The sequence below is a fragment of the Serinus canaria genome, chromosome 3 (assembly GCF_022539315.1).
Source record: "Serinus canaria isolate serCan28SL12 chromosome 3, serCan2020, whole genome shotgun sequence".
Taxonomy (NCBI): domain Eukaryota; kingdom Metazoa; phylum Chordata; class Aves; order Passeriformes; family Fringillidae; genus Serinus; species Serinus canaria.
Window position 1 is genome coordinate 41,453,909 of NC_066316.1, and position 20,928 is coordinate 41,474,836.

General features: G+C 42.5%; 2 protein-coding genes across 2 annotated transcripts; one reads left to right on the forward strand and one right to left on the reverse strand.

Moving 5' to 3' along the window:
• Nucleotides 1–1,758: 1,758 nt before the first annotated feature.
• PSMB1 (proteasome 20S subunit beta 1) lies at nt 1,759–8,333 on the reverse strand. The gene is made up of 6 exons (XM_009092824.4): nt 8,164–8,333; nt 6,851–6,958; nt 5,609–5,690; nt 5,037–5,166; nt 3,392–3,498; nt 1,759–2,037 (listed from the first exon to the last, which is right to left on the reverse strand). Exons 1-6 carry the CDS (start codon nt 8,265–8,267, stop codon nt 1,852–1,854), a joined length of 717 nt encoding a protein of 238 aa, XP_009091072.2. The 5' UTR covers nt 8,268–8,333; the 3' UTR covers nt 1,759–1,851.
• A 1,891-nt stretch (nt 8,334–10,224) lies between these two features.
• On the forward strand, nt 10,225–20,031 carry TBP (TATA-box binding protein). Its single transcript, XM_030235716.2, has 8 exons — nt 10,225–10,290; nt 11,905–12,141; nt 12,798–13,132; nt 14,199–14,286; nt 16,328–16,419; nt 17,574–17,741; nt 18,036–18,130; nt 19,333–20,031. The coding sequence occupies exons 2-8, from the start codon at nt 12,088–12,090 to the stop codon at nt 19,410–19,412; spliced, it is 912 nt and encodes a 303-aa protein (XP_030091576.1). The 5' UTR covers nt 10,225–10,290; nt 11,905–12,087; the 3' UTR covers nt 19,413–20,031.
• Nucleotides 20,032–20,928: the final 897 nt, after the last annotated feature.

Consider the following 20,928-nt stretch of genomic DNA (forward strand, 5'->3'; position numbering starts at 1 on the left):
TTAAATCACTGCAGCTCTCCTATATGTCTGGCATCCTGCAAGAACATTGTATTAGTTCATGTAGAAATTAGATAGTTCCCCTTGTTTGTTGCTCTTCACTGTTTAGACCTTATAAATTGCAAACAGACCTGTCCAAAAGGCAGGCATGTGAATTTATTACCATCTCCTGCTTTTCTTTGCAACTGAAACACTACTTACAACTTGTCAAAAAAATTCCAACAGACTATTTTGAAATGCTTGAACAATTCAACATAAATCAGGTATCAAAGAGAGGAGAGTTTAAGGTGCTTTAACTTAATTTTACAGATGTAATAGAGCAGGTATTTAATTTGGTATTGCTGATTTGTATTTTAAATAGGCACAGGCTTTCTGTTCTTAGAATTATTGCATTGTGTGCCATTTGCACAGTACAGACAGCATACAGCTACAGTCATTCATACAATCAACCTTGTCCAGCTAAGATGACTTGATAATGTTAAACATCCCCTTAAGACACCTGCATGCGCCTGGAAGTTCTAACTTGCGTGCCCAAGTGACTTCAGCCGCAGCGTCACTCAGACTGAGATGCTGTGTGCCTTTCTTACAGCCCAAGCACCCGGGAAGGAGCTGCTCCCTCCTTGCCCGGCCCAACACTGGCACCCAGTGGCCAAGTGCCTTCACAAACACCTGGGGAAGAGTTGGTGGATTTCCTGAACGCAGCCAGTCTGTTCAACAGTACTGTCTGTTTCACTACTGATGTTCAAAATGCTAACCACTATCTAAACTGTCTACGAAGCCTGAGATTGCCATCTCTGGTCAAGACCAGCCAGAGCTTGGATTGTAGCACTGCACCCAAAATGCTGCACTGAGATCAGCCAGTCACATCCAAACAAGAGACAATGTAACTGTAGGGTCAAGCATGTCAGCAAAATTGTTTTTTAGGAACAATTTTTTAAGAACAACTTTTTAAGGAACTAGTGTGCCACCTGAAGCAATGAGATATTTTATATGTCCTTTTTTAAAGAGCTACATACTGTGAAAGGACTCTTGGACAAGAGAAAACTATCTTGCTCTTGATGATGCAGATCTGTTTTTCTAATTCTGGTCCTAATTCTGAAGCCAATTTCCAAGACTGCGATACAGCACATCAATTTTCCAAATTTTGATGCAATTTCCCAAGCAACAGGCCTAACAAAGGACCCAGGCATTAAAACTCAGGAATCTCCATTCTAAGTTATTTTCCATCAGTAGCCACAAGGGGACAATGCTTCAAATTCTGGGCATTAACCAAACAGAAACACACAGAGATGAGCCCAGATGCAGAGTCCAGAACTAAACTCTGAAAGATTCCCTTCAACATTCTCCCCTCTAACACAGTGATACTAGTTTCAGATGACCAATAGTCTTTGCAAATAAATAAACAAAGTCAAATGTCAGGACGGCACATCAGAGAAATAAAGGAGAAGACAGGAAAAGCAAGCTATGAAGTGCAGAGAAGGCAGCATGGGCAGAGCAATTGCTTTACTCACTAAATCAAGACTGAACTGAAAGGATTATCAGAATAGTCTGTGAGCCTAAGTTTTAATACCCCCCCATAGTTCAGCATGAGGGATTGTGAGAAGGGGATTAAACTTCCATTAGAATTAGCCTGATTGATAGATTCAGATGAGATGAAGGAAACTGACTTGTAACTTTAAGCTGCTTCCTCACCATGAACTGCTCTGGTTTCTAAAAAACACAACTTCTAACAGAGACAGAAAATACTCAGCACCACAGTAGTTGAACTTCTTGAAAAAAAATTTAATTGGACAAATGTCCTCATCACACAGGTAAATTGTACATTACAGATAACTTGCTTACACATGAACTGAATTAGTCTTTTCGTAACTGGACAGTTTGCTCTTTAATTCCATCTTTTGTGACAATGCAAATCTTTAGTGCATCCCCAGTGTACACGTCTCTCTCAGCAGCAGAAATGAAGACATCCTTAACCAGCTGCAAAGCCTTTTCCAGGGTCAGTGGTACATGCTCCACATTTTGCATGTTCTTGAAGCCAATCTAAGAAAGATGAAAATGTATTTTATCCATCTATGAAAACTGTTTCAGTCTCTGCATTAGAATAAACAGATTTAGATGAATTAAAAAGAAGAAATGGCCCATCTATTTTAAAAACCCCAAAGCTGAAAAAGTATTCCTCCAAAGAGTTTACAGTTGAGAGCTTTGCCAATACAGACACTCTGAGAAAAATTACCTAGAAGCAGGATCCAACATACAGCCAGCATAGCTCCTCCTGCTCATTCAGCATGTACAAGATCACAATGAATGGATGTAATTGGATGTAAACCTTCATAAATTTCTCACAAGTTTGGCAGTACTAGAACCGCACATCAGTCTTTTTCTGGTCACCCTTAGTTAGGAACATTTCTTACAAGTAAATATTCCCTGAGATACTTAGACTTCAAAACTAAGTCTATATTGGAGCATATCTGGTCCTACCAAACAGCGTTAAGTTAGCTCATAAATATAAGCATCAACTTAAGCATCAGAAGAGGTAAAGGAGAAGAGTACCATGTTTTGCCTGAAACCATTAAGCAATAAAAAATTATTTATGACAACTTGGTTTATGCAGAATATATTTCCTTCAGTTAATAAAGTTAAAAAAAAAAAAGGAAATATTCTATTCCTTTCTCATCTGGTAAGAGTCAAGAATGCTTACTACTTTTCTAAGCACAAAAGCTGTGTTAGCATCAGGTTCAAGTGACTAAATACTAACACCAATGTAAAAAAATTACAATGAGTAAAGCATGCTCTGGTATTTCTCCCATTCAACTATTAACAGCTTCAACTAAATATGAAAATATTCTTCACCTATTTCAGACAGATTTAGCTGAATAAGTTTCCAGCAGTTTTATGTAAGAACACTCTTACTAAAAAATGTTACCTGAGTTGTACAAAACTGAAGACTTAAACAAGGATTTGTTAAATGATAAAATATATGTATTAATTCTATCTTCTTAATTTGGTATTATTTCATACTAAGTAACAGGCATATTAATGTTATCAGTCAAGAAAAAACTCCCAAAACCCAGAAAAAAACCATTCCAAACAACTTCTAGAATAAATATAACTCCCCAATTAAAATATTTCTGTCTTTTAAACAGGCACTGCAAACACAAATAATGTATTAAAAATCTGAACAGATCCCAAAGCAAAACTTTGATTTCTCCTGAGAAAGTAAAGCCACATGATTTATAAATGTATGGATTACCAGATCCTACCTGGGTAATAGATTTAAAACTTCTCCCAAAAGTAATATTCTCCAGAAGTAAAGCTACATTAATTTGAATGTCACAAATCTTTACTGAGATAAAGAAAAAAACAAACCAAAACAAAAGCCAACAAGCTATTTTACCTGGTTATCCAGCAAAGGCTGCAACATTGCACTTGCTGATCCACCTGCTTTGAAAGTATCTCTCTCATAGGATCCCACTGGATCAAAGCTATAAACTGCTCCCTTCCCTAAAAAAAAAAAAAGAATTAGTATGTAATTCAGAAAGCTGCCCAATACTGACAAGCATCTTCAACAAAACCAGCTCTCTGGATAAGCAGTATCTGGGACACTGCAGAGCCCAGTAAACCTTTACCAAACAACACTGAGTATGTTCAGATGATGTTTTTTACAGAAGACTCACTATGGCTGCAGCCTGGTAAAATATCCAAGGTTATTTTCTTTATTTAAGCCACAACCATGCTTCCAGATGTTTCCTACACTACTTACCACAGAAAAAGTGTTGATGCAGAGTAATCACAGCAGAAAAATGAGCTAGAGTGTAGTGCTGCACAAAGAGCCCCAGGGGCTCCAAGGCTAACACAAACAAGAAGCTCAGACATTGTTCCTGAATGATACATTTCTTGAATTACCTCCAGAAAGCATGCCTGGATGCCTCTGCATCAAACTCCCAGAACCAGGGATGATGCTCTGATCTCTTGCACACTTCCCTCTGAAGCCAGACCAGGTGGTGCAAAGCTTACAGGCTTGCACCAACATCAGAGGTACAGACACTCTGCAGCTCTGAAGCATCAGGGTTTGAGGAAGACATGCCAGCCAGAATGCAGCAGCTGACCAACACCAGCCTTTCTGTTCAGACAGGCTGCACCCAATTCAATTAACTGGCCAGTGCCCTTGGCAGCAGAGCACAGGAGCTGAACAGCCCTGAGAAAGCCAGCCAAATCAACAATCAATCTTGCTGGACCCTAATTTAGTCCATGCAAGCAAACCTGCACACTGATTCTTATCAGCTGCTACAGCACCCTTATAATCTGAGATTTGCCATTATGCAGGGCAGACTAATCCCCTGCCAGATCCCACAAATCACAGACATGCCTAAGCAAGCTGGGAAAGCAGTATAACTTACTGGTAAAAACAAACTGCAGGGAATGGCTAAAATTATCCAAACAAGACCACCTCTGAGCTCCATCTCAAAGCCAGACAACACAGTATTTCAGCAACTCAACCAAATCACTGGATAGGAACCCAGTAAGTTCTGGAAGGGCTGCACATTAAACTACAGCTTCTGGGTATAAGTCATGACTTTCATTAGAGGTTAGTTAACATTTTGAAATAACTTTGTAGAAACCTGTCTCTGGAGTAAGTCTTCATATTAAATAGTCTTTACCATACTCACAGGTCTGAGTAAAACATATACAATTTTACTGGTGACATCTACTTTAAAGATGTAATTTAAAAATCTAGCAAAACAGTTGTGAAATTATCCTATCTAAAGTATTATTTCACTTTAGAGATTTAATTTGTAATCAAGTAATTACACCATAGCTTTCAGACCTTCAGAAATGGAAAATCAAGTGAATAACAAAAACTAGGAAATGAGCCAGATACACAACATGTATTCAATCTGTGTAAGTACCATGATGCCCAAAGGCAGGTGTTAGGAATAGCAACATAAACTTTGTTATTCAATCAGTACACCTGAGATGTAAAGGAACCCACTGAAATGCAGCCTCTATTTTCAATTTTTCTTTTCTGTTTGAAGTCTTACCTTCTTCATCAAGTCCACCAATTATATTGTAAACGTAGTAGGGAAAGAAACGTCGAGAGTACAGGATTGTAGACAGCATTGCTGCAATAGCCCCTGTAGTCATGGTCTTGTTGTTGGAATGCTTGTACATCTGCCAGTGGTAGAGCACATCCAAGAAGAAAGTAAACACTAAAGCTGACATTCAGCCAGAATTACATTTTCTGTAACCTCACTACAGAAGAATCTGACGCTAAGCAAAATTATTAACCAGCAAAATTAGTGAAAACACCCTGGTCTAAAAGGGAAAAGCCTCTTTACAAGCCAAAGATTAACATATCTTCAAATTTTTGTAATTAATAGGTGTTGCCTCATTTGCAATATCCTTTCAAGCTCTTCCATTCTATAAATTTGTGGTGTCACACTTAGTAAGAACACAGTACCAATTTTCCCTGATAGATCTTTCACTAGCAAAACAGTTATGATGCAAACACTTGGAAAAAACCAGCAGAAGTTATAGTTAACATGCCATATTATTGGTCTCAAGTATAATATTAAGAATCTAAGTTCCTAAATGCAGTAAGATTCGTAGTTACCTTTAATCTGGCTTCAATAATTTTAGTAAGGGTAAGGCAGTCCCCATGGAAACCAGTGCATCCAATGACAGTTTGTTCTGTTCTGAAAAACATAACATTTTATTGCAATTTTAGACTTAGCATGAACTACAGCAATTTCTTATACAGTAAGTTACTATGAAAACACCAAATGTATTTTCAGTTTTTTTTCCAGAGGGCTGCATTAAGCTTGTACAATGACTACATGACATTTATGGTTTTGATGGCTTCTGTCAGCACAAACACAAGTTATCTGGCTGCAGATGCACTACAGAAGCTTGGCTCTCTGCTCAGTTTTGAAATGTTTTATGAACACTAACCACGGGAACACACACCTCAAATTATAACTCTAGGACACAGAAAAGAGTCTAAAAACATTAACACACACTGACCAACACAAAGCAGTCATTCAGAAAACATCTTAAAGTCTTCTCTCAGCCTGTCACTAGAATTACACAAAGCCACCATGAGCAGTATGTATCCTGTACCAGACTAATCTCCATCTGGACAGTATCAGAGTCAAACATATAGTAGTAACAAGTTAACCAGGAGAAACCAAGCAATTTTGATTTCATATCATTAATTTGAATAAGAAACAATAACCCTGACAAAAAAAAAAGTTTATGTAGTTGATGACAGCCTACAAGGCAAGCACCTGCTGCAGTAAAATGAACACAGGTAACGTGTAGCTGTAAACTAAGGAGATGTTACCCAGGTGAGTCAAACTAAGACTAAAATGAGCATAGAAAGTTCAATTATAGAACTACTGATAGGTTCACCTCCCCTAAAACAAACACCTCTCTAAATTGCCAGGAAATTAACCATAGAGATACAGCACAACTGGCAACAGTGGGCACACTTGTGTACCATCACCAGATCTCCTGACAAAGCAGAATGAGTTATCATAGGATTCAGTTTAGCTACAGTTAAGTTAAAAATTCTTCTGATTATCCAGCCAAAAAACTCTATGTTAAGGTTTAAACCATGCTAAAAATGTTCTGTTCTCACTTAACTTCAAGAGCACGAAACAAGAAATCTGAATATATTTACAACATCCCATCACATCACATCTTACATTACAGCAAAGGTCACCACGACTCCAAAATCTACTTTGTTACTGGGCTTTTTCTTCTAAGAATTCTGCTTAAAGTAGGAGGCAGGTGATATAGTCAGCAGTACAGAAGATTTTTCCATCTTTTTCAATCCTCGCAGATCTGGACTTACAGCTTGTAGCATTTTGGACTGTCCCTGGAGTGAATGGAGTAGCCCTCACTCAGACGCGTGTCAGAGGCAACAATACAAAAGTCTTCTCCAGCAATCGCCAGCACAGTCCTTAAAAAAAGAGTACTGATAAATCACGGCCTTCAGCACAAGCATCTTCTTAGACAACACAGAAACAAACTAGATAGTAATTCTACACCCAGACTCATGTTTTGTCAAGCATCTTACATTTGTTGCTATGTTTCCCACTATGCACATCCCTACTCAACACCAAGGGAAGAAGGCACTAGACACACTGAAGAAAATACATGCATGTGGCCCTCTACTCTGATTTAAACTGTGTGGAAACTTGGCAACACAGAGACTCTACACCAGGCAAGAACCAGACCCAATGGATGAGGTATTTTATATGCCTGATAATAACTCATCCTTCTAAAACAAGCAAAGTACTGAGCAACAGTATCACTACATTAAAATAAGTCTAATTTTTAAAATCTGGTGTTATTACCTCCTAACAACTAGTATTGCGATCACCACAGGTGTACTACCATTAAGCAACAAAGATGCCCTTTAAAAAGCAGTAGTCATCGTAAGGAAAAAAAACCTACCTGGCCAGATCATGCCACCAATGCAAGTGTGTAAAACATCACCTGCCTATAAGAGTTACAGCAAGGTAGCATCCAACCCAATAACATATTTACTAGCAACATGGTAAAAAGCAAAGGCCATAAACTACAAAACAAGAAGTCCCACCTCAACATGAGGAAGAACTTCTTAACGTTGAGGGTGGCAGAGCACTGGAACAGGCTGCCCAGGGAAGTATAGGAGTCTCCTTCTCTGAAGACATTGAAAACCCACCTGGACGCGTTCTGGCGTCACCTGCTCGAGGTGACCCCGCCTTAGCAGGGGGGTTGGACTGGGTGATCTCCTAACCCACCCAGCCCTAACAACTCTGTGATTCTGTAATGGGACCATTACCTGTGTTTCCTAAGCCACTAGAAAGAAACAACCCTGCGGAGAACAAAAGATGCGTACTTTAAGACCAGTCGAAGTTTAGGGAGCCCGAGTGTTCCAAAAGCCACACGGACAGGCAAAAGCACCCTGAAAGGCTGCAAGGCCTCAAGGCAAGCTCGAGCCCCGCTCCTCCTCGTGCTGCCGCTCTCTCCCTACAAGGAGGAGACCGCGAGGGGAGATAAACCCGCACTGAGCACCGAGCAGAAGCAGGAGTAAGGCGAGGCCGCCCCAACCCCGGCGCCGCTGTCCCCTGGGCCCCATGCCCCGGGCCGAGGGTGCCCCGTCCCGCCCGGGCCCCTCACCCTCCGTTGAAGGTGTACGGCGAGAAGCGGTACTGCTGCACGGGCGCCCCCAGCCCGTGGCCCGTCTCGGGCCGGGAGGGCCCGCATCCCGCGGTGGACAGCATCGCGGCCGCCCGATCGCTGCTGTCTCACGGCGAAATGGCGGCACCGGAGGCGGAAGCGGAGCCGCTCTGGGAGGGCAGGGCAGCGCCGCCTCCTCTCGGCTGCTCTGCCGGGCGGCGAGCGCCGGGGCCTGGCCGGAGGGCGGCACGGCCGCCGTGGAGCGGAGCCCGCCTGCGGCAAGGGGTGTGCCTGGGGCCCAGGGCAGCGCCTGGGCAAGAGCCGGTGCCGGCGCTGCCCTTCGCCTGCGTGCCCGCTGGTGGGAACGCGCAGGCTGGTCAGTGGTGAGGGCATCGCACACCGCTCGTGTTTGGGCAGCAGCGTGGCTCCTGCTCTGTAGGGGAGAGCGTCTTTGGAGCCGCCGTGAAGAGCAAGAGTCGGGAATCATAGAATCATCTGGTGCTTGGAGTGGGAAGGGACCTTAAAGATCATCTAGTCCTGTCACGGGCAGGGACACCTTTCACTGGAGCAAGCCGCTCAGAGCTCCGTCCTGCACTGAACACTTACAGGGCAACCTGTGCCAATATCGCACGACCCTCACAGCAAAGAACTTCCTCTGAGTATCTAATCGAAACCATCTCTCTTTCAGTTTGAGGCCATTGCCCCTCGTCCTGTCACTACATGCTTTTGTGAAAAGTCCCTCTCTACCTTTCTAGTAGGTCACCCTGAAGCCTTCTCTTATCCAGGCTGAATAATCAAAATTATCTCAGCCTTTCCTTGTGCTTCATCTCTCTAAACATCTTGGTGGCTCTCCTCTGGACTTGCTCCAACAGCTCCAGATCTTTCATGAGTTGGACAGAGTTTTTCAGATGGGGTCTCACCAGGTCCTCGAGGAGTTCCATGGGGTGTGGTGCTAGGCACTATGGCACGAGTGGGAAGGCCTGGGATAGAAGCTTGAAGAGACACTAGGGGAATACAGGGCGGGGACAGTGAGATGCAAGGGAAACATGGACACATGGTGCTCCTGCAGAGAAGCGTGCTGCCCTGCTCGGGAGGCACAGCCGTGGTGGCTGCAGTCTCCATGGGCACTGTGCAGACACAGCAGCGAGATCTGCAGGTTGCAGCACAGCAGTGCATAACTCTCTACAGTTCCAGTGTGAAGAACCACAGCTTCTGCGAGGGCCTAATGCATTGCCAGGACCCCCGACAGATTCACAGGATCTGGAAGGGACCACAGGGGGTCATCTGGGGCAACCTTTCTGCTCAAGCAGGGTCATCCCAGAGCACCTGACACAGGGTTGTGCCCAGGTGGTTCTTGAACATCTCCAGTGAGGGAGACTCCACAACCTCTCAGGACAATCTGTTCCAGTGCTCAGTCACCTGCACAGTGAAAGAAGTTCTTCCTCATATCCAGACGGAACTTCCTGTGCATTAGTATCTGCCCATTGCCTCTTGTCCTATTGCTTGGCACAACCAAGATGAGCCTGGATGAATCCTCTTCACACCCACCCTTTAGATATTTATTTAGATTTATGAGGTCCCCTCTCAGTCATCCCTTCTCGAGGCTGAACAGGCACAGGTCTCTCAGCCTTTCCTCCTACGTGGATGCTCCAATCCCTTAATCATCTCTGCAGTTTTCTGTTCCAGGAGCTCCATGTCTCTCCTGTCCTGAGGAGCCCAGAACTGGATACAGCACTCCAGATGTGCCCCACCGGGGCTGAATAGAGGGCCAGGATCGACCTGGTGGCAATGCTCTTCCTAGTGCATCCCAGGATAGCACTGGCCTTCTTGGCCACAAGGCTACTGCTGGTTCATGAACAGCCTGATTACACCAGGAGCCCTTCTCCACAGAGCTGCTTCCCAGCGGACTGGCCCCAGCCTGTGCTGGTGCAAGTGGTTACGCCTCTTAAGGTGCAGGACCAGGACTCTGCATTTGCCCTGGTTTAATTTCGGAAGGTTCCTCGCCTTGAAGGCTCTCGCTCCCGCTGGCGGCGGGAAGTGACGCGCCGGGCGCGCCGGTGGCGCGGGGGCGGGGCGCGGCCGGGCTCCGGCGGGCGCGGAGCGCGGCGGGAGCGGAGCGAGCGCCAGGTACTGAGTGCCCGCCGCTCTCCCGCGGCCGCCGCTCGCCTCCTGCCCGCGGACGGGCCGGTGGGGCGTGATGGTGCGGGGCAGGCCGGGCCTGGAGCGCCGGGACGGGCCGGGCTCGCTCCGCACCTCCGGGGCGGCCTGAGCCGCGGGGGGAAGCGGGGAAGGACTCCCGCGGCGCGGAGGCGGCGGCCGCCTTTCTGTCCCCCGCCGCGGCTCGGGGGCGAGGGGCGGCCTTGGCGCCGGGCGCGGGATGGGCGCGGGCAGCGGCGGGACCCTGCGAGGGCGGGCGGGGGCTGCGCGGGGCCGGGGCCGCTGTGGATGGCGAGCGAGGAGGGCTGGGGGACGCGGGCAGGCTGTGGCCGCTCGCCGAGCGCTGCCCTGTGGCCGGGGGCGAGCCCGAAAGGGGCCTCGGGGTTGGGTCGGGGCCTCCTCGGGCTGTCTCCGGCTTCTGGACTCTGTTCCCTGGACCGAAACGTCGCCCGACGTTTGTAGTGGAGATCCGAGCAAGCCGCTTTAAGTGGCTAGAGGAGGGATCTCTGCGTAGTCCGTGCCCTGGGTGCGGGTTTTGGCATGCCTGGTATCCAGCCTTCTTACTAAATAGCTAGGCTGTCGAGGAGTTGACTTTGTTTCTTCCAGGATAATGCTTAGGCCTTTAATATACCCACGTTGTAAAACCTGGGTGCTCTGCTTGATACCTTTGGTGAAGGTAAAGATGATAATGTCTTAAGGTCATGGGTGGAAAAAAGCAGGCCTTTCTAGCTGCAATGTAAATATTATCGTAGTTCTAAGCTCTCATATCTTAAAAAAAGAGAGACTGAATAGGCTGTCTTCAGATTTTGAAGTAGCGTACCTCTGGCCTAATAATGACCTTGAGTATTTCTTAGCAATAATTAAGAAACTTACAAATTAATGGGATAATATTTTATATAATTTGTATAATAACATTTAAATTCTCCACTTCTGTTGTTTATTTCCATAACACAGCAACAGAAAAATGAAAGAAAATCATTGCATGTTTCACTTGTGTACTTGAAATTGGTTTTCACAGATTTCTTTTTTCCTCATGACATGCATTACATGCAGTTTGAAATCTGTCATTACATGCAGTTTGAAATCTGTTAGTGCTTTGTTTTATGGAATTGGATGGAAGAGGTCTTCCTAGCTGTGATTTGAGCTGCAGTGCTTTTCTCATAGAAGAAAAAAAGTAATTTTTGAAAGCCCAAGCCTTAAAATGGCCAGGCAAGCAATGTCAATTAGTAGTCAAGGGAATTAAATTCTTAAAAAATCAGTACTTTTGCAGCTAAAGGAAGCTTGGAGTAGAATGAGCATCAACAGCTTGAGCCGTTTGTGCAGGAGGGTTTGGTTAGACAGAGGCCTGCCCATGTGAGTCAGGTGACTTGCCAGGGACTTCAGCAGAATCATACTGCAAAGTTTCTGTGGAGTGTGCCTGAAAAAGGTTATTTTTGTGGATTGTGCGTGTGTGTGTGCGTATGCGTGAATGTTCTTATATGTATTTGTACGTGGGAGTCTCTTATCTGAGTCAGCAGCTGATAGGTTTGCTTTTGGGTTTGTGTTTGGATATTATTCTCAGGATATTCCTTTTTGTCTTTCCAGGCTTTGGTTAGTGTTGTAGACTCATATTTCTCTGAAGCTGATGTTTTCCTAACACTTTCAGCTTGGCTTTAAAAGCTACTTTGCTGGAATGTTTTAAACGGTTGAAAAACCTCTAGGATTTGTAGTTTATTTAAATTAATTGAAGGAAATACTTCTGGCCTCACCAAAGAAATAACTGGAATCATGGATCAGAACAACAGTTTGCCACCCTACGCTCAAGGCTTAGCCTCCCCTCAGGTAAAAACAAATGATTTAAAATGTAACTATGATCTGAATTTCCTTTATGAAAGTGCTTTCTCTTTCTTCCATCTAGCTTCACTTTTTTTTTTTTTTTTTGCAGATCTGAAAAATTCTGCTAGGTATTGAATAATACTAGTATAAAGCAGAATTTTGAAACCATTAATGTCTATATTCAGGAGTATAAGAAACATGTGGTTTCTTATACATGGAATATATGTGGCATTTCTTAATGGGGTTCCTCTTAAGCTGAAACATGACTGACAAGTTGGAAAGATTAATTTAATTTTGGTGGTTGCTCCTTAAGCTATGTACATAATGGATTGTTGCTGCGCTATGAATGCAGTGGGTACAGTGAGCACAGTTGGTGTTCAAACAATTTCAAGTTAAATTGTGGGTCAGAGCTGAGACATGTTTGCAAGGTAGTGTGAGAAGCATGTCATGTTCCCTAGATTCCTTTGGGTAGTACTTTATTCTATAGAACATCTGCATTTCCAAGGATTTTCTGATTTTAATGATTTGATTTTCAGATTTGATAGGAGCTACTCACCTAACACTGATTTTTTTTTTTTTGACTCCTCCCGAAAACTTTGTTTATTAAAAATGAAATGGAATCATCACGATCTGTAGTTTTCATGTCATGTTTCCTTCTGTAGGGTGCAATGACTCCAGGAATTCCAATTTTCAGCCCGATGATGCCATATGGCACAGGACTGACACCGCAGCCTGTCCAGAGCACCAACAGTCTGTCCATATTGGAGGAGCAGCAGCGGCAGCAGCAGCAGCAGCAGCAGGCAGCACAGCAATCCACGTCACAGCAAGCAACACAGGGAACATCTGGTCAAACCCCCCAGCTCTTCCATTCACAGACTCTTACCACAGCCCCTTTACCAGGAACCACACCTCTGTACTCCTCTCCAATGACTCCAATGACTCCAATAACTCCTGCGACACCGGCGTCAGAGAGCTCTGGCATAGTGCCACAACTACAGTGAGTGCCCATGTGTCAGTGCATCATGTCCTTTCTCAGATAGCCCTTTAAAGACTTAGGACCAAAGTCACATCAGGAATTAGGTACTGCATTTTGGTGGGAAGGGAGGTCCTGAGAATTTATGTGTCTCCTGTAGCAATATGAGTATTTTTTACTTTTATTTATAGCTTAGCTTCATTACTAAACCACTTAGTAATATAAACAGTTTCTTAGTGATTTGTCAATGGTACATCTTTGGAGCATACCAGTGGAGGGTTATATGTCTTCATTTAACACCATCATAATTTTTAACTCCTTGCAGTTTAGGAGTTCAAGATCTTTCCTTTTCCAATGCTTGCCTAACACTGAGTTTGTGAGAAGGTAAAAAACCCTAGAACTAGTTCTGAGTTCAGGTATGGAAGTATTTTCAGTGAACTTCAGTTTTAGAGAGACTACTTCAGAAATTTATGGAGGGACAACGAGAAATGGTTGATACCATGAATTGAAAGAGTAGTTTCTCATATTCTTCTTACTTTTCTCCCTCACTGAGGACCTTTCTATTTCAGAGTTTTCTCAGAAAACAAAATTTTTTATCTAGTAACTTTTTTAAACTTTCTGGAGACCTGCTATCCCATCTCCTGGCAAGGCATTTACCTGGGTCATTCCCACTTAGTTTTGCACCCTCCTCCTTGAAGGGCATAGCAAGGAAAATTTCAGATGGTACTATCTCATTTTCTCCTGTTTCCAGCAGCTTCCCTGATTGTGGTGAGGGCTCTCAGCATCAGTAATTTTTCCTCCCAAACTAAAATAGAGGTTCTTCTCATGGGACACTTTTCATAATAGCTGACTGATAAGGAGGAATCAGCAATTATGCCTTAGGAGCTTCTGCCCTACAAAAGGAGGTTCCTGTGCCAAAACACTGCTCAGTGCTCTTGTTAGTAGGAAAGATGCCATTCAAACTCACTTGGAGAAACAAAATAATAATAATAATAATAATAATAAAAAAATTATTAGGCTTGGTTGAAAATGAGGGAGACAAATGAATTCTTTATTGCTTTTATAATATATTTCTCTGATCTGTCTTTAGGAATATTGTGTCCACAGTGAATCTTGGTTGCAAACTTGACCTAAAAACTATTGCACTTCGTGCCCGAAATGCTGAATATAATCCCAAGGTAAGAGAAATTTATTAAGAGTTCATCCTATAACAGATAAATTAAAGGCACAGGTTGTGGCTTCAGGCTGCTACCATAGACTGAAAAACCTACCTGCTATATATGCAGTTTTATAATGTAGTTAAAAGGGAAATCTTAATAAACTTAGGACATTCAAATTAGAAAGAAGCATTTTTATGCTGAGGTAGCTGTGATGTGCGCCAGGTTGTATGTTGTTAGATTTAGAAAAAAACTGACCAACAGTGTAGTACTACTCAACAGTGTGTAACTGAGGCTGCCCAATGTGAACCTATCAAAATTATGTTCCCTGCTACCCTCCCCAAGCTTTTTGTGGTTGAGGTGGCCTCTGCTGCTGTTCATATGGGCATATTTTTTTGTAGTGTTCAGTGAACTCTTTTTGCTTTTTACTGTGAAATGTCTGATGATGAAATCTTGTTCCCCATCTCCCAACAAGAAGAAAGGAAAGAAGAATTAAAATCCTGGACTTCTGCCAGAGCTGTGGTTTCCTCCACCTAGCTGCTCCTCTGGAATTCTTACGGTCACAGGGCATTCACTGATTTTTCATAGTCTCACTTCCCTCCATTCTCTCATGTTCTCCTCCAGTACTTCTGCCACCTCATTGCTTTTGATGGCTAATTTGGTGGAACATTAAAATAGAGCAAAACAAAATCAATTAAATTGATTTTTTTGCATACTGACTTCAAAGTTGCCTGCTGCTTAATAGTAGTAGGGTTCTAAATAAGTGGTGTCTTTTTGCTTGGGAAATCTGAACAACAGCAAAGGATCTGGAGCATTAAATCAAAAAAATAATGTTGCTTTATGTTTCTTTTGGGTGGCTCCTCTTGAAAATGTTATCTTTGCAACAACAGTAGCTGGACACTAATAAAAATTTAGATGTTGCATAGTTGAATTGGCTTGTCTTGGGAAGGCTTCAGTTTTCCTGGGGTGTGTGTGTTTTTCTTGTTTTAGCATTTAGTATTTTGCTGCAGTTGACCTGAACTCTGCTCTTAAAGGTTAAAGCACATATGCAGGCATATTTGATAAATGACTCTTACTGTAAGTTTATACCAGTGATGCTGTTACATAATTGTGAGTAAGATATTAGCGCAGCAAAAATTTGAGCATGCCTTGGTAACTCCTAATGTAGGGGGTAGGTGGCTGTGTAAAATTTGCAGGCAAGAATAATCAATACAAAACACTGTTTTCCATGGCAGAGGGATAGAAGGGTTATGTAACACACTCCTGACATTTAGTCAGTAGATTCATCTATCAAAGAAAGATGTTCCTTGGCCATATTATTTAAGTCATATTTTGACAAATGTGCTGTTGGATAACCCACGCTACCGCCTTGGTTATGTCAGCAGAACAATTCATGGGACTTCAGGGTGAGCTGTTCCTAGTTAAATATAACAAACAGGAGTTTTTCTCTGTGTGTGTGTGTGTGTGTGTGTGTGTGTGTGTGTGTGTGTGTGTGTGTGTGCGTGCACCCATCTCAGTTTCCAGTATCTCTTGCTTCAAGGAGTTTAAGAATATTTGGAAATGCTTACTGAGAATAAAAAGCTAGAGCTAATCAGGCTGCTGTGTCCTACAGTGTCAGCTGAGGTGACTTCTGTTTACACAGGACTTTGATCTCCAGCTGTTCTGTTTGCTGGTATTGTAACACTATCCATTTTTTTGGATAGTCTTCCTTCCTACTTATAAGAGATGAAATTCCAACACATATGGAGGAAATTTTAAAATTGTTTCTATTGCTCTGATGCACATGTTAGCATTATTTATGTTACATATATATATGCATATATAGTAATAAGAGATAAACAGGAGTGCAGTGGTAAATATCCTTCCAGCCTGGCTCTACCTCTCAGTGTGTGTGCTTGAAGGTATTTATGGTTTAAGCATTTCAAGTAAACTTTGAGTGATCTGTAAGTATGTTTGACCTTAGTTTTCCTTGCACTGCAGTGTAACTTAGATGATGCAGATTTGATTTTGATGTAATGATGACAGCAGTGTATCACTAACAGTCTCAATGCTCACACTTCAGCGTTTTGCTGCTGTTATTATGAGAATAAGAGAACCACGTACTACTGCACTGATATTCAGCTCTGGAAAAATGGTGTGCACAGGAGCAAAAAGGTATGTTCAGGCCTTATGGGCAAACTAACTCAGGCTGTCTTTTCTCATGTACCACGATGCTTGTTTATATAGACACATCAATGTTGTACAGGTACAACTAATCTTGCTTCACAGTTACCTCAGATTATACACATTTCTACAGAAATTGCCTGTTTATGATTGAAAAGACTTGTGGGGAAATGGTAGTTCTATTTCTGAAGCGCTTTCATTCAGTCTGATAAACTGCTTTGCAGAGGTTATTATATTCTTATTTTTTTGGCCTTACAGTTATCTGCTTTTTCTAATAATTAAAAAAATTCAGCAACTATGCATTGGAACTGCTTAAATTGTAAGGATGGTGAGAGAAAGATTTTATATTTGAATAGCTTCATTCATCACAGGACAAGAGCTCCAAATCTTTGGTTCCTGTAGTCTGATCTGTTCTTAACATGCCCGTTGAAGGACAAGAATTGAAAACTAAACATAAGCTTAACTCTGGTGGGCAGAGAAATTCTGCTCCGAAGAAGTCTGCTAGGAATCCAGAAGGAATAAATGAGCAGAGATGAATGAATAAATCTGTACAGGAAAACATTTTCTCTGCCTGGTGACACTTGAAATTCAAGTTGTCCTACTCTGCATCAGCAAAAGATTCTCAGCTGAAGCAAACTGAATTCTGCAACAGTGGGTAAGGCTGTGCAGTTGCATTAAGCCCATGTTTGAATGTCTGGGCTGAATCAAGCAGAAGATTTTGCCAGCTGACAGATTTTTATAGAAATACTTATTTTCTAGCAGTAGTAGTTCAAGGTTGTTTCACAGTGAAATCTTAAGTAACAATCTAATCTTAAGTACTTAATCTTAAGTAACAGTCCCATTAGAGGGACTCTGGTCAGTATTTTAAAAATGTAAAAGGTATGGATTTATAATTTACTGTTTTGTGTCTCATGAACAGTGAATGCAACACTAACGGTGTCCAGGAGCCTATTACCAAAATTAGCAGGAAAACCAATCAGTGCTGGTTCTTAATTTTGGATGTAAAAATTTTGCATGTGAACTCCCCTCTCCCTTTTTTCCTCTCACAGACTTTTTTCCCCAGTTAGGTATTTGTGGTTTAATGCTGTTTCCTTGACGTAATACGTAACTGAGGCGGTAATACGGATATCCTTTTCTCACTTCAGTGAGGAGCAATCCAGACTGGCTGCAAGGAAATATGCAAGAGTGGTTCAGAAGCTAGGTTTTCCTGCAAAATTTTTGGATTTTAAAATTCAGAATATGGTGGGCAGCTGTGATGTGAAATTTCCCATCAGACTGGAAGGATTGGTACTCACACACCAGCAGTTCAGCAGGTAAAAAAAGGCTTGCTTATGTTTGATTCTTGTTGCATACTATCTTAGAAGGTGACATCTGTTTAGATTATTCCCTTGCACCACACAGAAACCTGCATCTTTGTTCCCATCTCTGCACTGCCTCCAGTGTAACTGAGACTGCCCAACGTGAACGTGTCAAAATTATGTTCCCTGCTACCCTCCCCAAGTTTCAGGGTAGTCTACATCTGCTCTGCCCAGTCCTAGACTGGGCCCAGACGATAGGGTGGAACATGGGTCTGCAAGCACATTTAAACACACTCTCTTCTCTTACAGCTACGAGCCGGAATTGTTTCCTGGCCTAATCTACAGAATGATTAAGCCACGAATTGTTCTGCTTATTTTTGTTTCTGGAAAAGTGGTTTTAACTGGTAAGTGAAGACAGTATCTTACTCCAAGAGGTGAGATTTAGACTGCATGACAGAGAACAGAGAGGGATACGTAAGCTGCCAGGTACTTTTCCTTTAGGGATGACAGTACTGGGAAAGGAGAGTTAATAGAGTATTCCATGGATGGTGATGTTAAGGAAACTTCCCTGTGCAACCATCCAGCAGCCACCCCGGCAGTCAGAGCCGCACCAGCTGCAGCAGGACCAAAGCCTGTTTGCAGTGGGCAGCTCCACCGAAGCCAGCAGGTATCCTGCTTGACTCCCTACACACCCCACTCACACAGTCAGACCAGGTTTTCTTGAGGGCTCAGCACCAGGCTTTGTTATGCAAAGATTCGGCAGTTCAGGCCTCTTGCCTGGGTGTCCTTCACCCAGAGCTCAACCTGCAGCTCAGCACTGCCACTGCACACACAGCTACTTGCACTATGTTCCCTAACAGAAGGGAATGCACAAAGCAGCAGCACATTTGGCTAGATCAAAGGAACAATCATCATGAACCCTAGTCAGGTATGCCGGCGCCAAAAAGCTGTAAGAATGCAGGTGATCTTTCTGGCAAAATCTGAAAGACTGTTTCTGTGCTGAGCATGTGACTGAGCTAGCTTTTCTTTGGCAGCTTGGTTGCAGGCTGCTGCCATGCTCTATGATACAGCAGCCAAAGAAGGGGAGATACTTGAGCTCTAGGACATCCTCAACCTTGGGTGCTCAACCTACTCACTCCATTTTTTCTCATGCTTTGTCTAACTAGGAAGAAGAAATCCACAAGACCCACAGACAAAAGATGGATCATGTCCTTGCAATGTGGGGAAATGCAGTTCTCTGCAGTGGTCTCCATTGCCAGACCTTCCTCCCCCTGATAGTCACACTGTCAAAAAAAGCTCCACCAGTTAGGCCTTTCTGCACAAATATCCTACAGGACTGTGCTTTGTGGTTGGGTCTCCTGTGGAAATCGTGTATATGAAAATTCCATTTGCAACACAGCATTGTCGCAGAGATGCTAGTGAAAGTTTTAGCAGTTGTCAGATTAAACAGAGAAGGCTGGTAATGTAAGCTCTCTATGAAATGTGTTAAAAAGGATTGTAAAAATGGAGATTTATGGATACATGTAGGTTTATATAGAGTTGCATTCAAGTGCACTAAGTATTTGGTGAAAGGTACAAACTAATTGAATCCCTTCTCTTTTTCCAGGTGCTAAAGTACGAGCAGAAATCTATGAAGCATTTGAAAACATCTATCCTATTTTAAAGGGATTCAGAAAGACAACGTAACAGTTTCTACATGTTTCAGAGAAATCAGGGGTATATTTTAAAAGGTATTGTGTATGGCACAGCAGTAACAAGAAACGGACTTCCAGTGCAACTGCAACACCAGGACTTGGACTATTTCCCAGTTAGTGCCTACTTCCCTGATGCTCAAGGGGAACTGTTTTCTTGAATATGTCTACTGAGTTACTGTGAGTTGCTTTACTGGGCTGTTCCTGGAGCAGCCCCTCCAACTTTTATTTATATTCTAGCTTTTAAATAGTTTTAATGCCAGTTCTATTAATAGAAAATCTGTAAGTTGGTTTAAAGACAAATGCAACTGTGTTACTCAGTGTATAAACCACTTTAATTGCCATGTATATATGTTTTAAGTTCCTTCCATAAGACCATGGTTTTTATAATTTTCAGAACTTTAGCTTTTAAATTTTTTCAATTTTAAATTTCTTTGGTGCCAGACACATTCCCTCTTTCCAGTATTAAGCGAGATAGAATAAATTTATTAATTAAAATGGCTCACTGTACATATATATATAATATATACCTTTCTTCTCTTCTTCAACTCCACATGTACAATAAACCCTGTTTATACAACTATGGGAACTGTCTTAATAAATTTTGAAATTACCCAGCTGGTAGAATGAAATACATTGAATACTTTTTTTATTTAATAGATTTTTTAAAAGCAGATGCACTGCTGTAAGTGACATGTTGTTTTGAGAGAATCTTAGCAGTGCTCTGGCTTGCTTACCAGCAGTCACATCCTTGGCAATGTCTACCTTGAATATTTCCAGTATGTTAAAGCAAAAGAGATGACTGGTTAAAGAAGCTTGTGTTTGAATATGTGTTGCCTTATGTTCAACAGATGGGATATAGGCAAGTCTTAAATAGCTGCACTTGACTGAAACAATAGATCCCTGCTTAGCTTCTAGAATTTCTTTAAATTACTACCTTTGTATTTTACCAGCTGTGACAGCCTCACTATATTAGTGTTCCTGTAAAATGTCAAAGCCCTTCCAGCTGGAGTCAGCATGTACATAATCTTCCGTCTGAAAGATGCTTGAAGCCTAATAGGCTCAGAGCTAAAAATAAACTTTTTTTTTTCCCTTCAGTAAATTTCCAGGAATAATAACCTCTCTATGACTTACACATTATTTCAAACAGCTTTTATCTGAAACTAACCCAAATGTAAACAGTGGTCTCATTTCTAAGTTGGTGTTTTGTTCCAGACAAAATAAGGTTTTGGCTGGCTTTGATGCTGCTCCATTTGCACATCCTGAGTGACCTTAATCTTCAGTCTTCTCTCTACACCAGTGACTCTTCAGGTGTTTTAATGACTGGTTTATGGCTCTTATCAGGAAGATGCTGTTTATTAATGCAACTGTGCAGGATATACTCAAGCACTGTGTTGCCTTCAGTGCTGTGCCACTGTGTGCTGTGAGCTCATGAATGTTCCTGGAGCTCTTGGCTATAACTGTATGGCTGTCCATGCTTCTGCAGGACCTGAACTATTACCAACTTATAT

Excerpts from the sequence above, each read along its gene's own strand:
- PSMB1 (XM_009092824.4), bottom strand. The coding sequence starts at position 8,267 with ATGCTGTCCACCGCGGGATGCGGGCCCTCCCGGCCCGAGACGGGCCAC. Across the intron at positions 5,167-5,608 it reads TTATTGAAGCCAGATTAAAG|ATGTACAAGCATTCCAACAA; the intron begins GTAACTACGAAT and ends TACCACTGGCAG. Across the intron at positions 3,499-5,036 it reads TGGTGGACTTGATGAAGAAG|GGAAGGGAGCAGTTTATAGC; the intron begins GTAAGACTTCAA and ends TTTTTTTTTTAG.
- TBP (XM_030235716.2), top strand. The coding sequence starts at position 12,088 with ATGGATCAGAACAACAGTTTGCCACCCTACGCTCAAGGCTTAGCCTCC. Across the intron at positions 16,420-17,573 it reads GTGTGCACAGGAGCAAAAAG|TGAGGAGCAATCCAGACTGG; the intron begins GTATGTTCAGGC and ends TTCTCACTTCAG. Across the intron at positions 17,742-18,035 it reads ACACACCAGCAGTTCAGCAG|CTACGAGCCGGAATTGTTTC; the intron begins GTAAAAAAAGGC and ends CTTCTCTTACAG.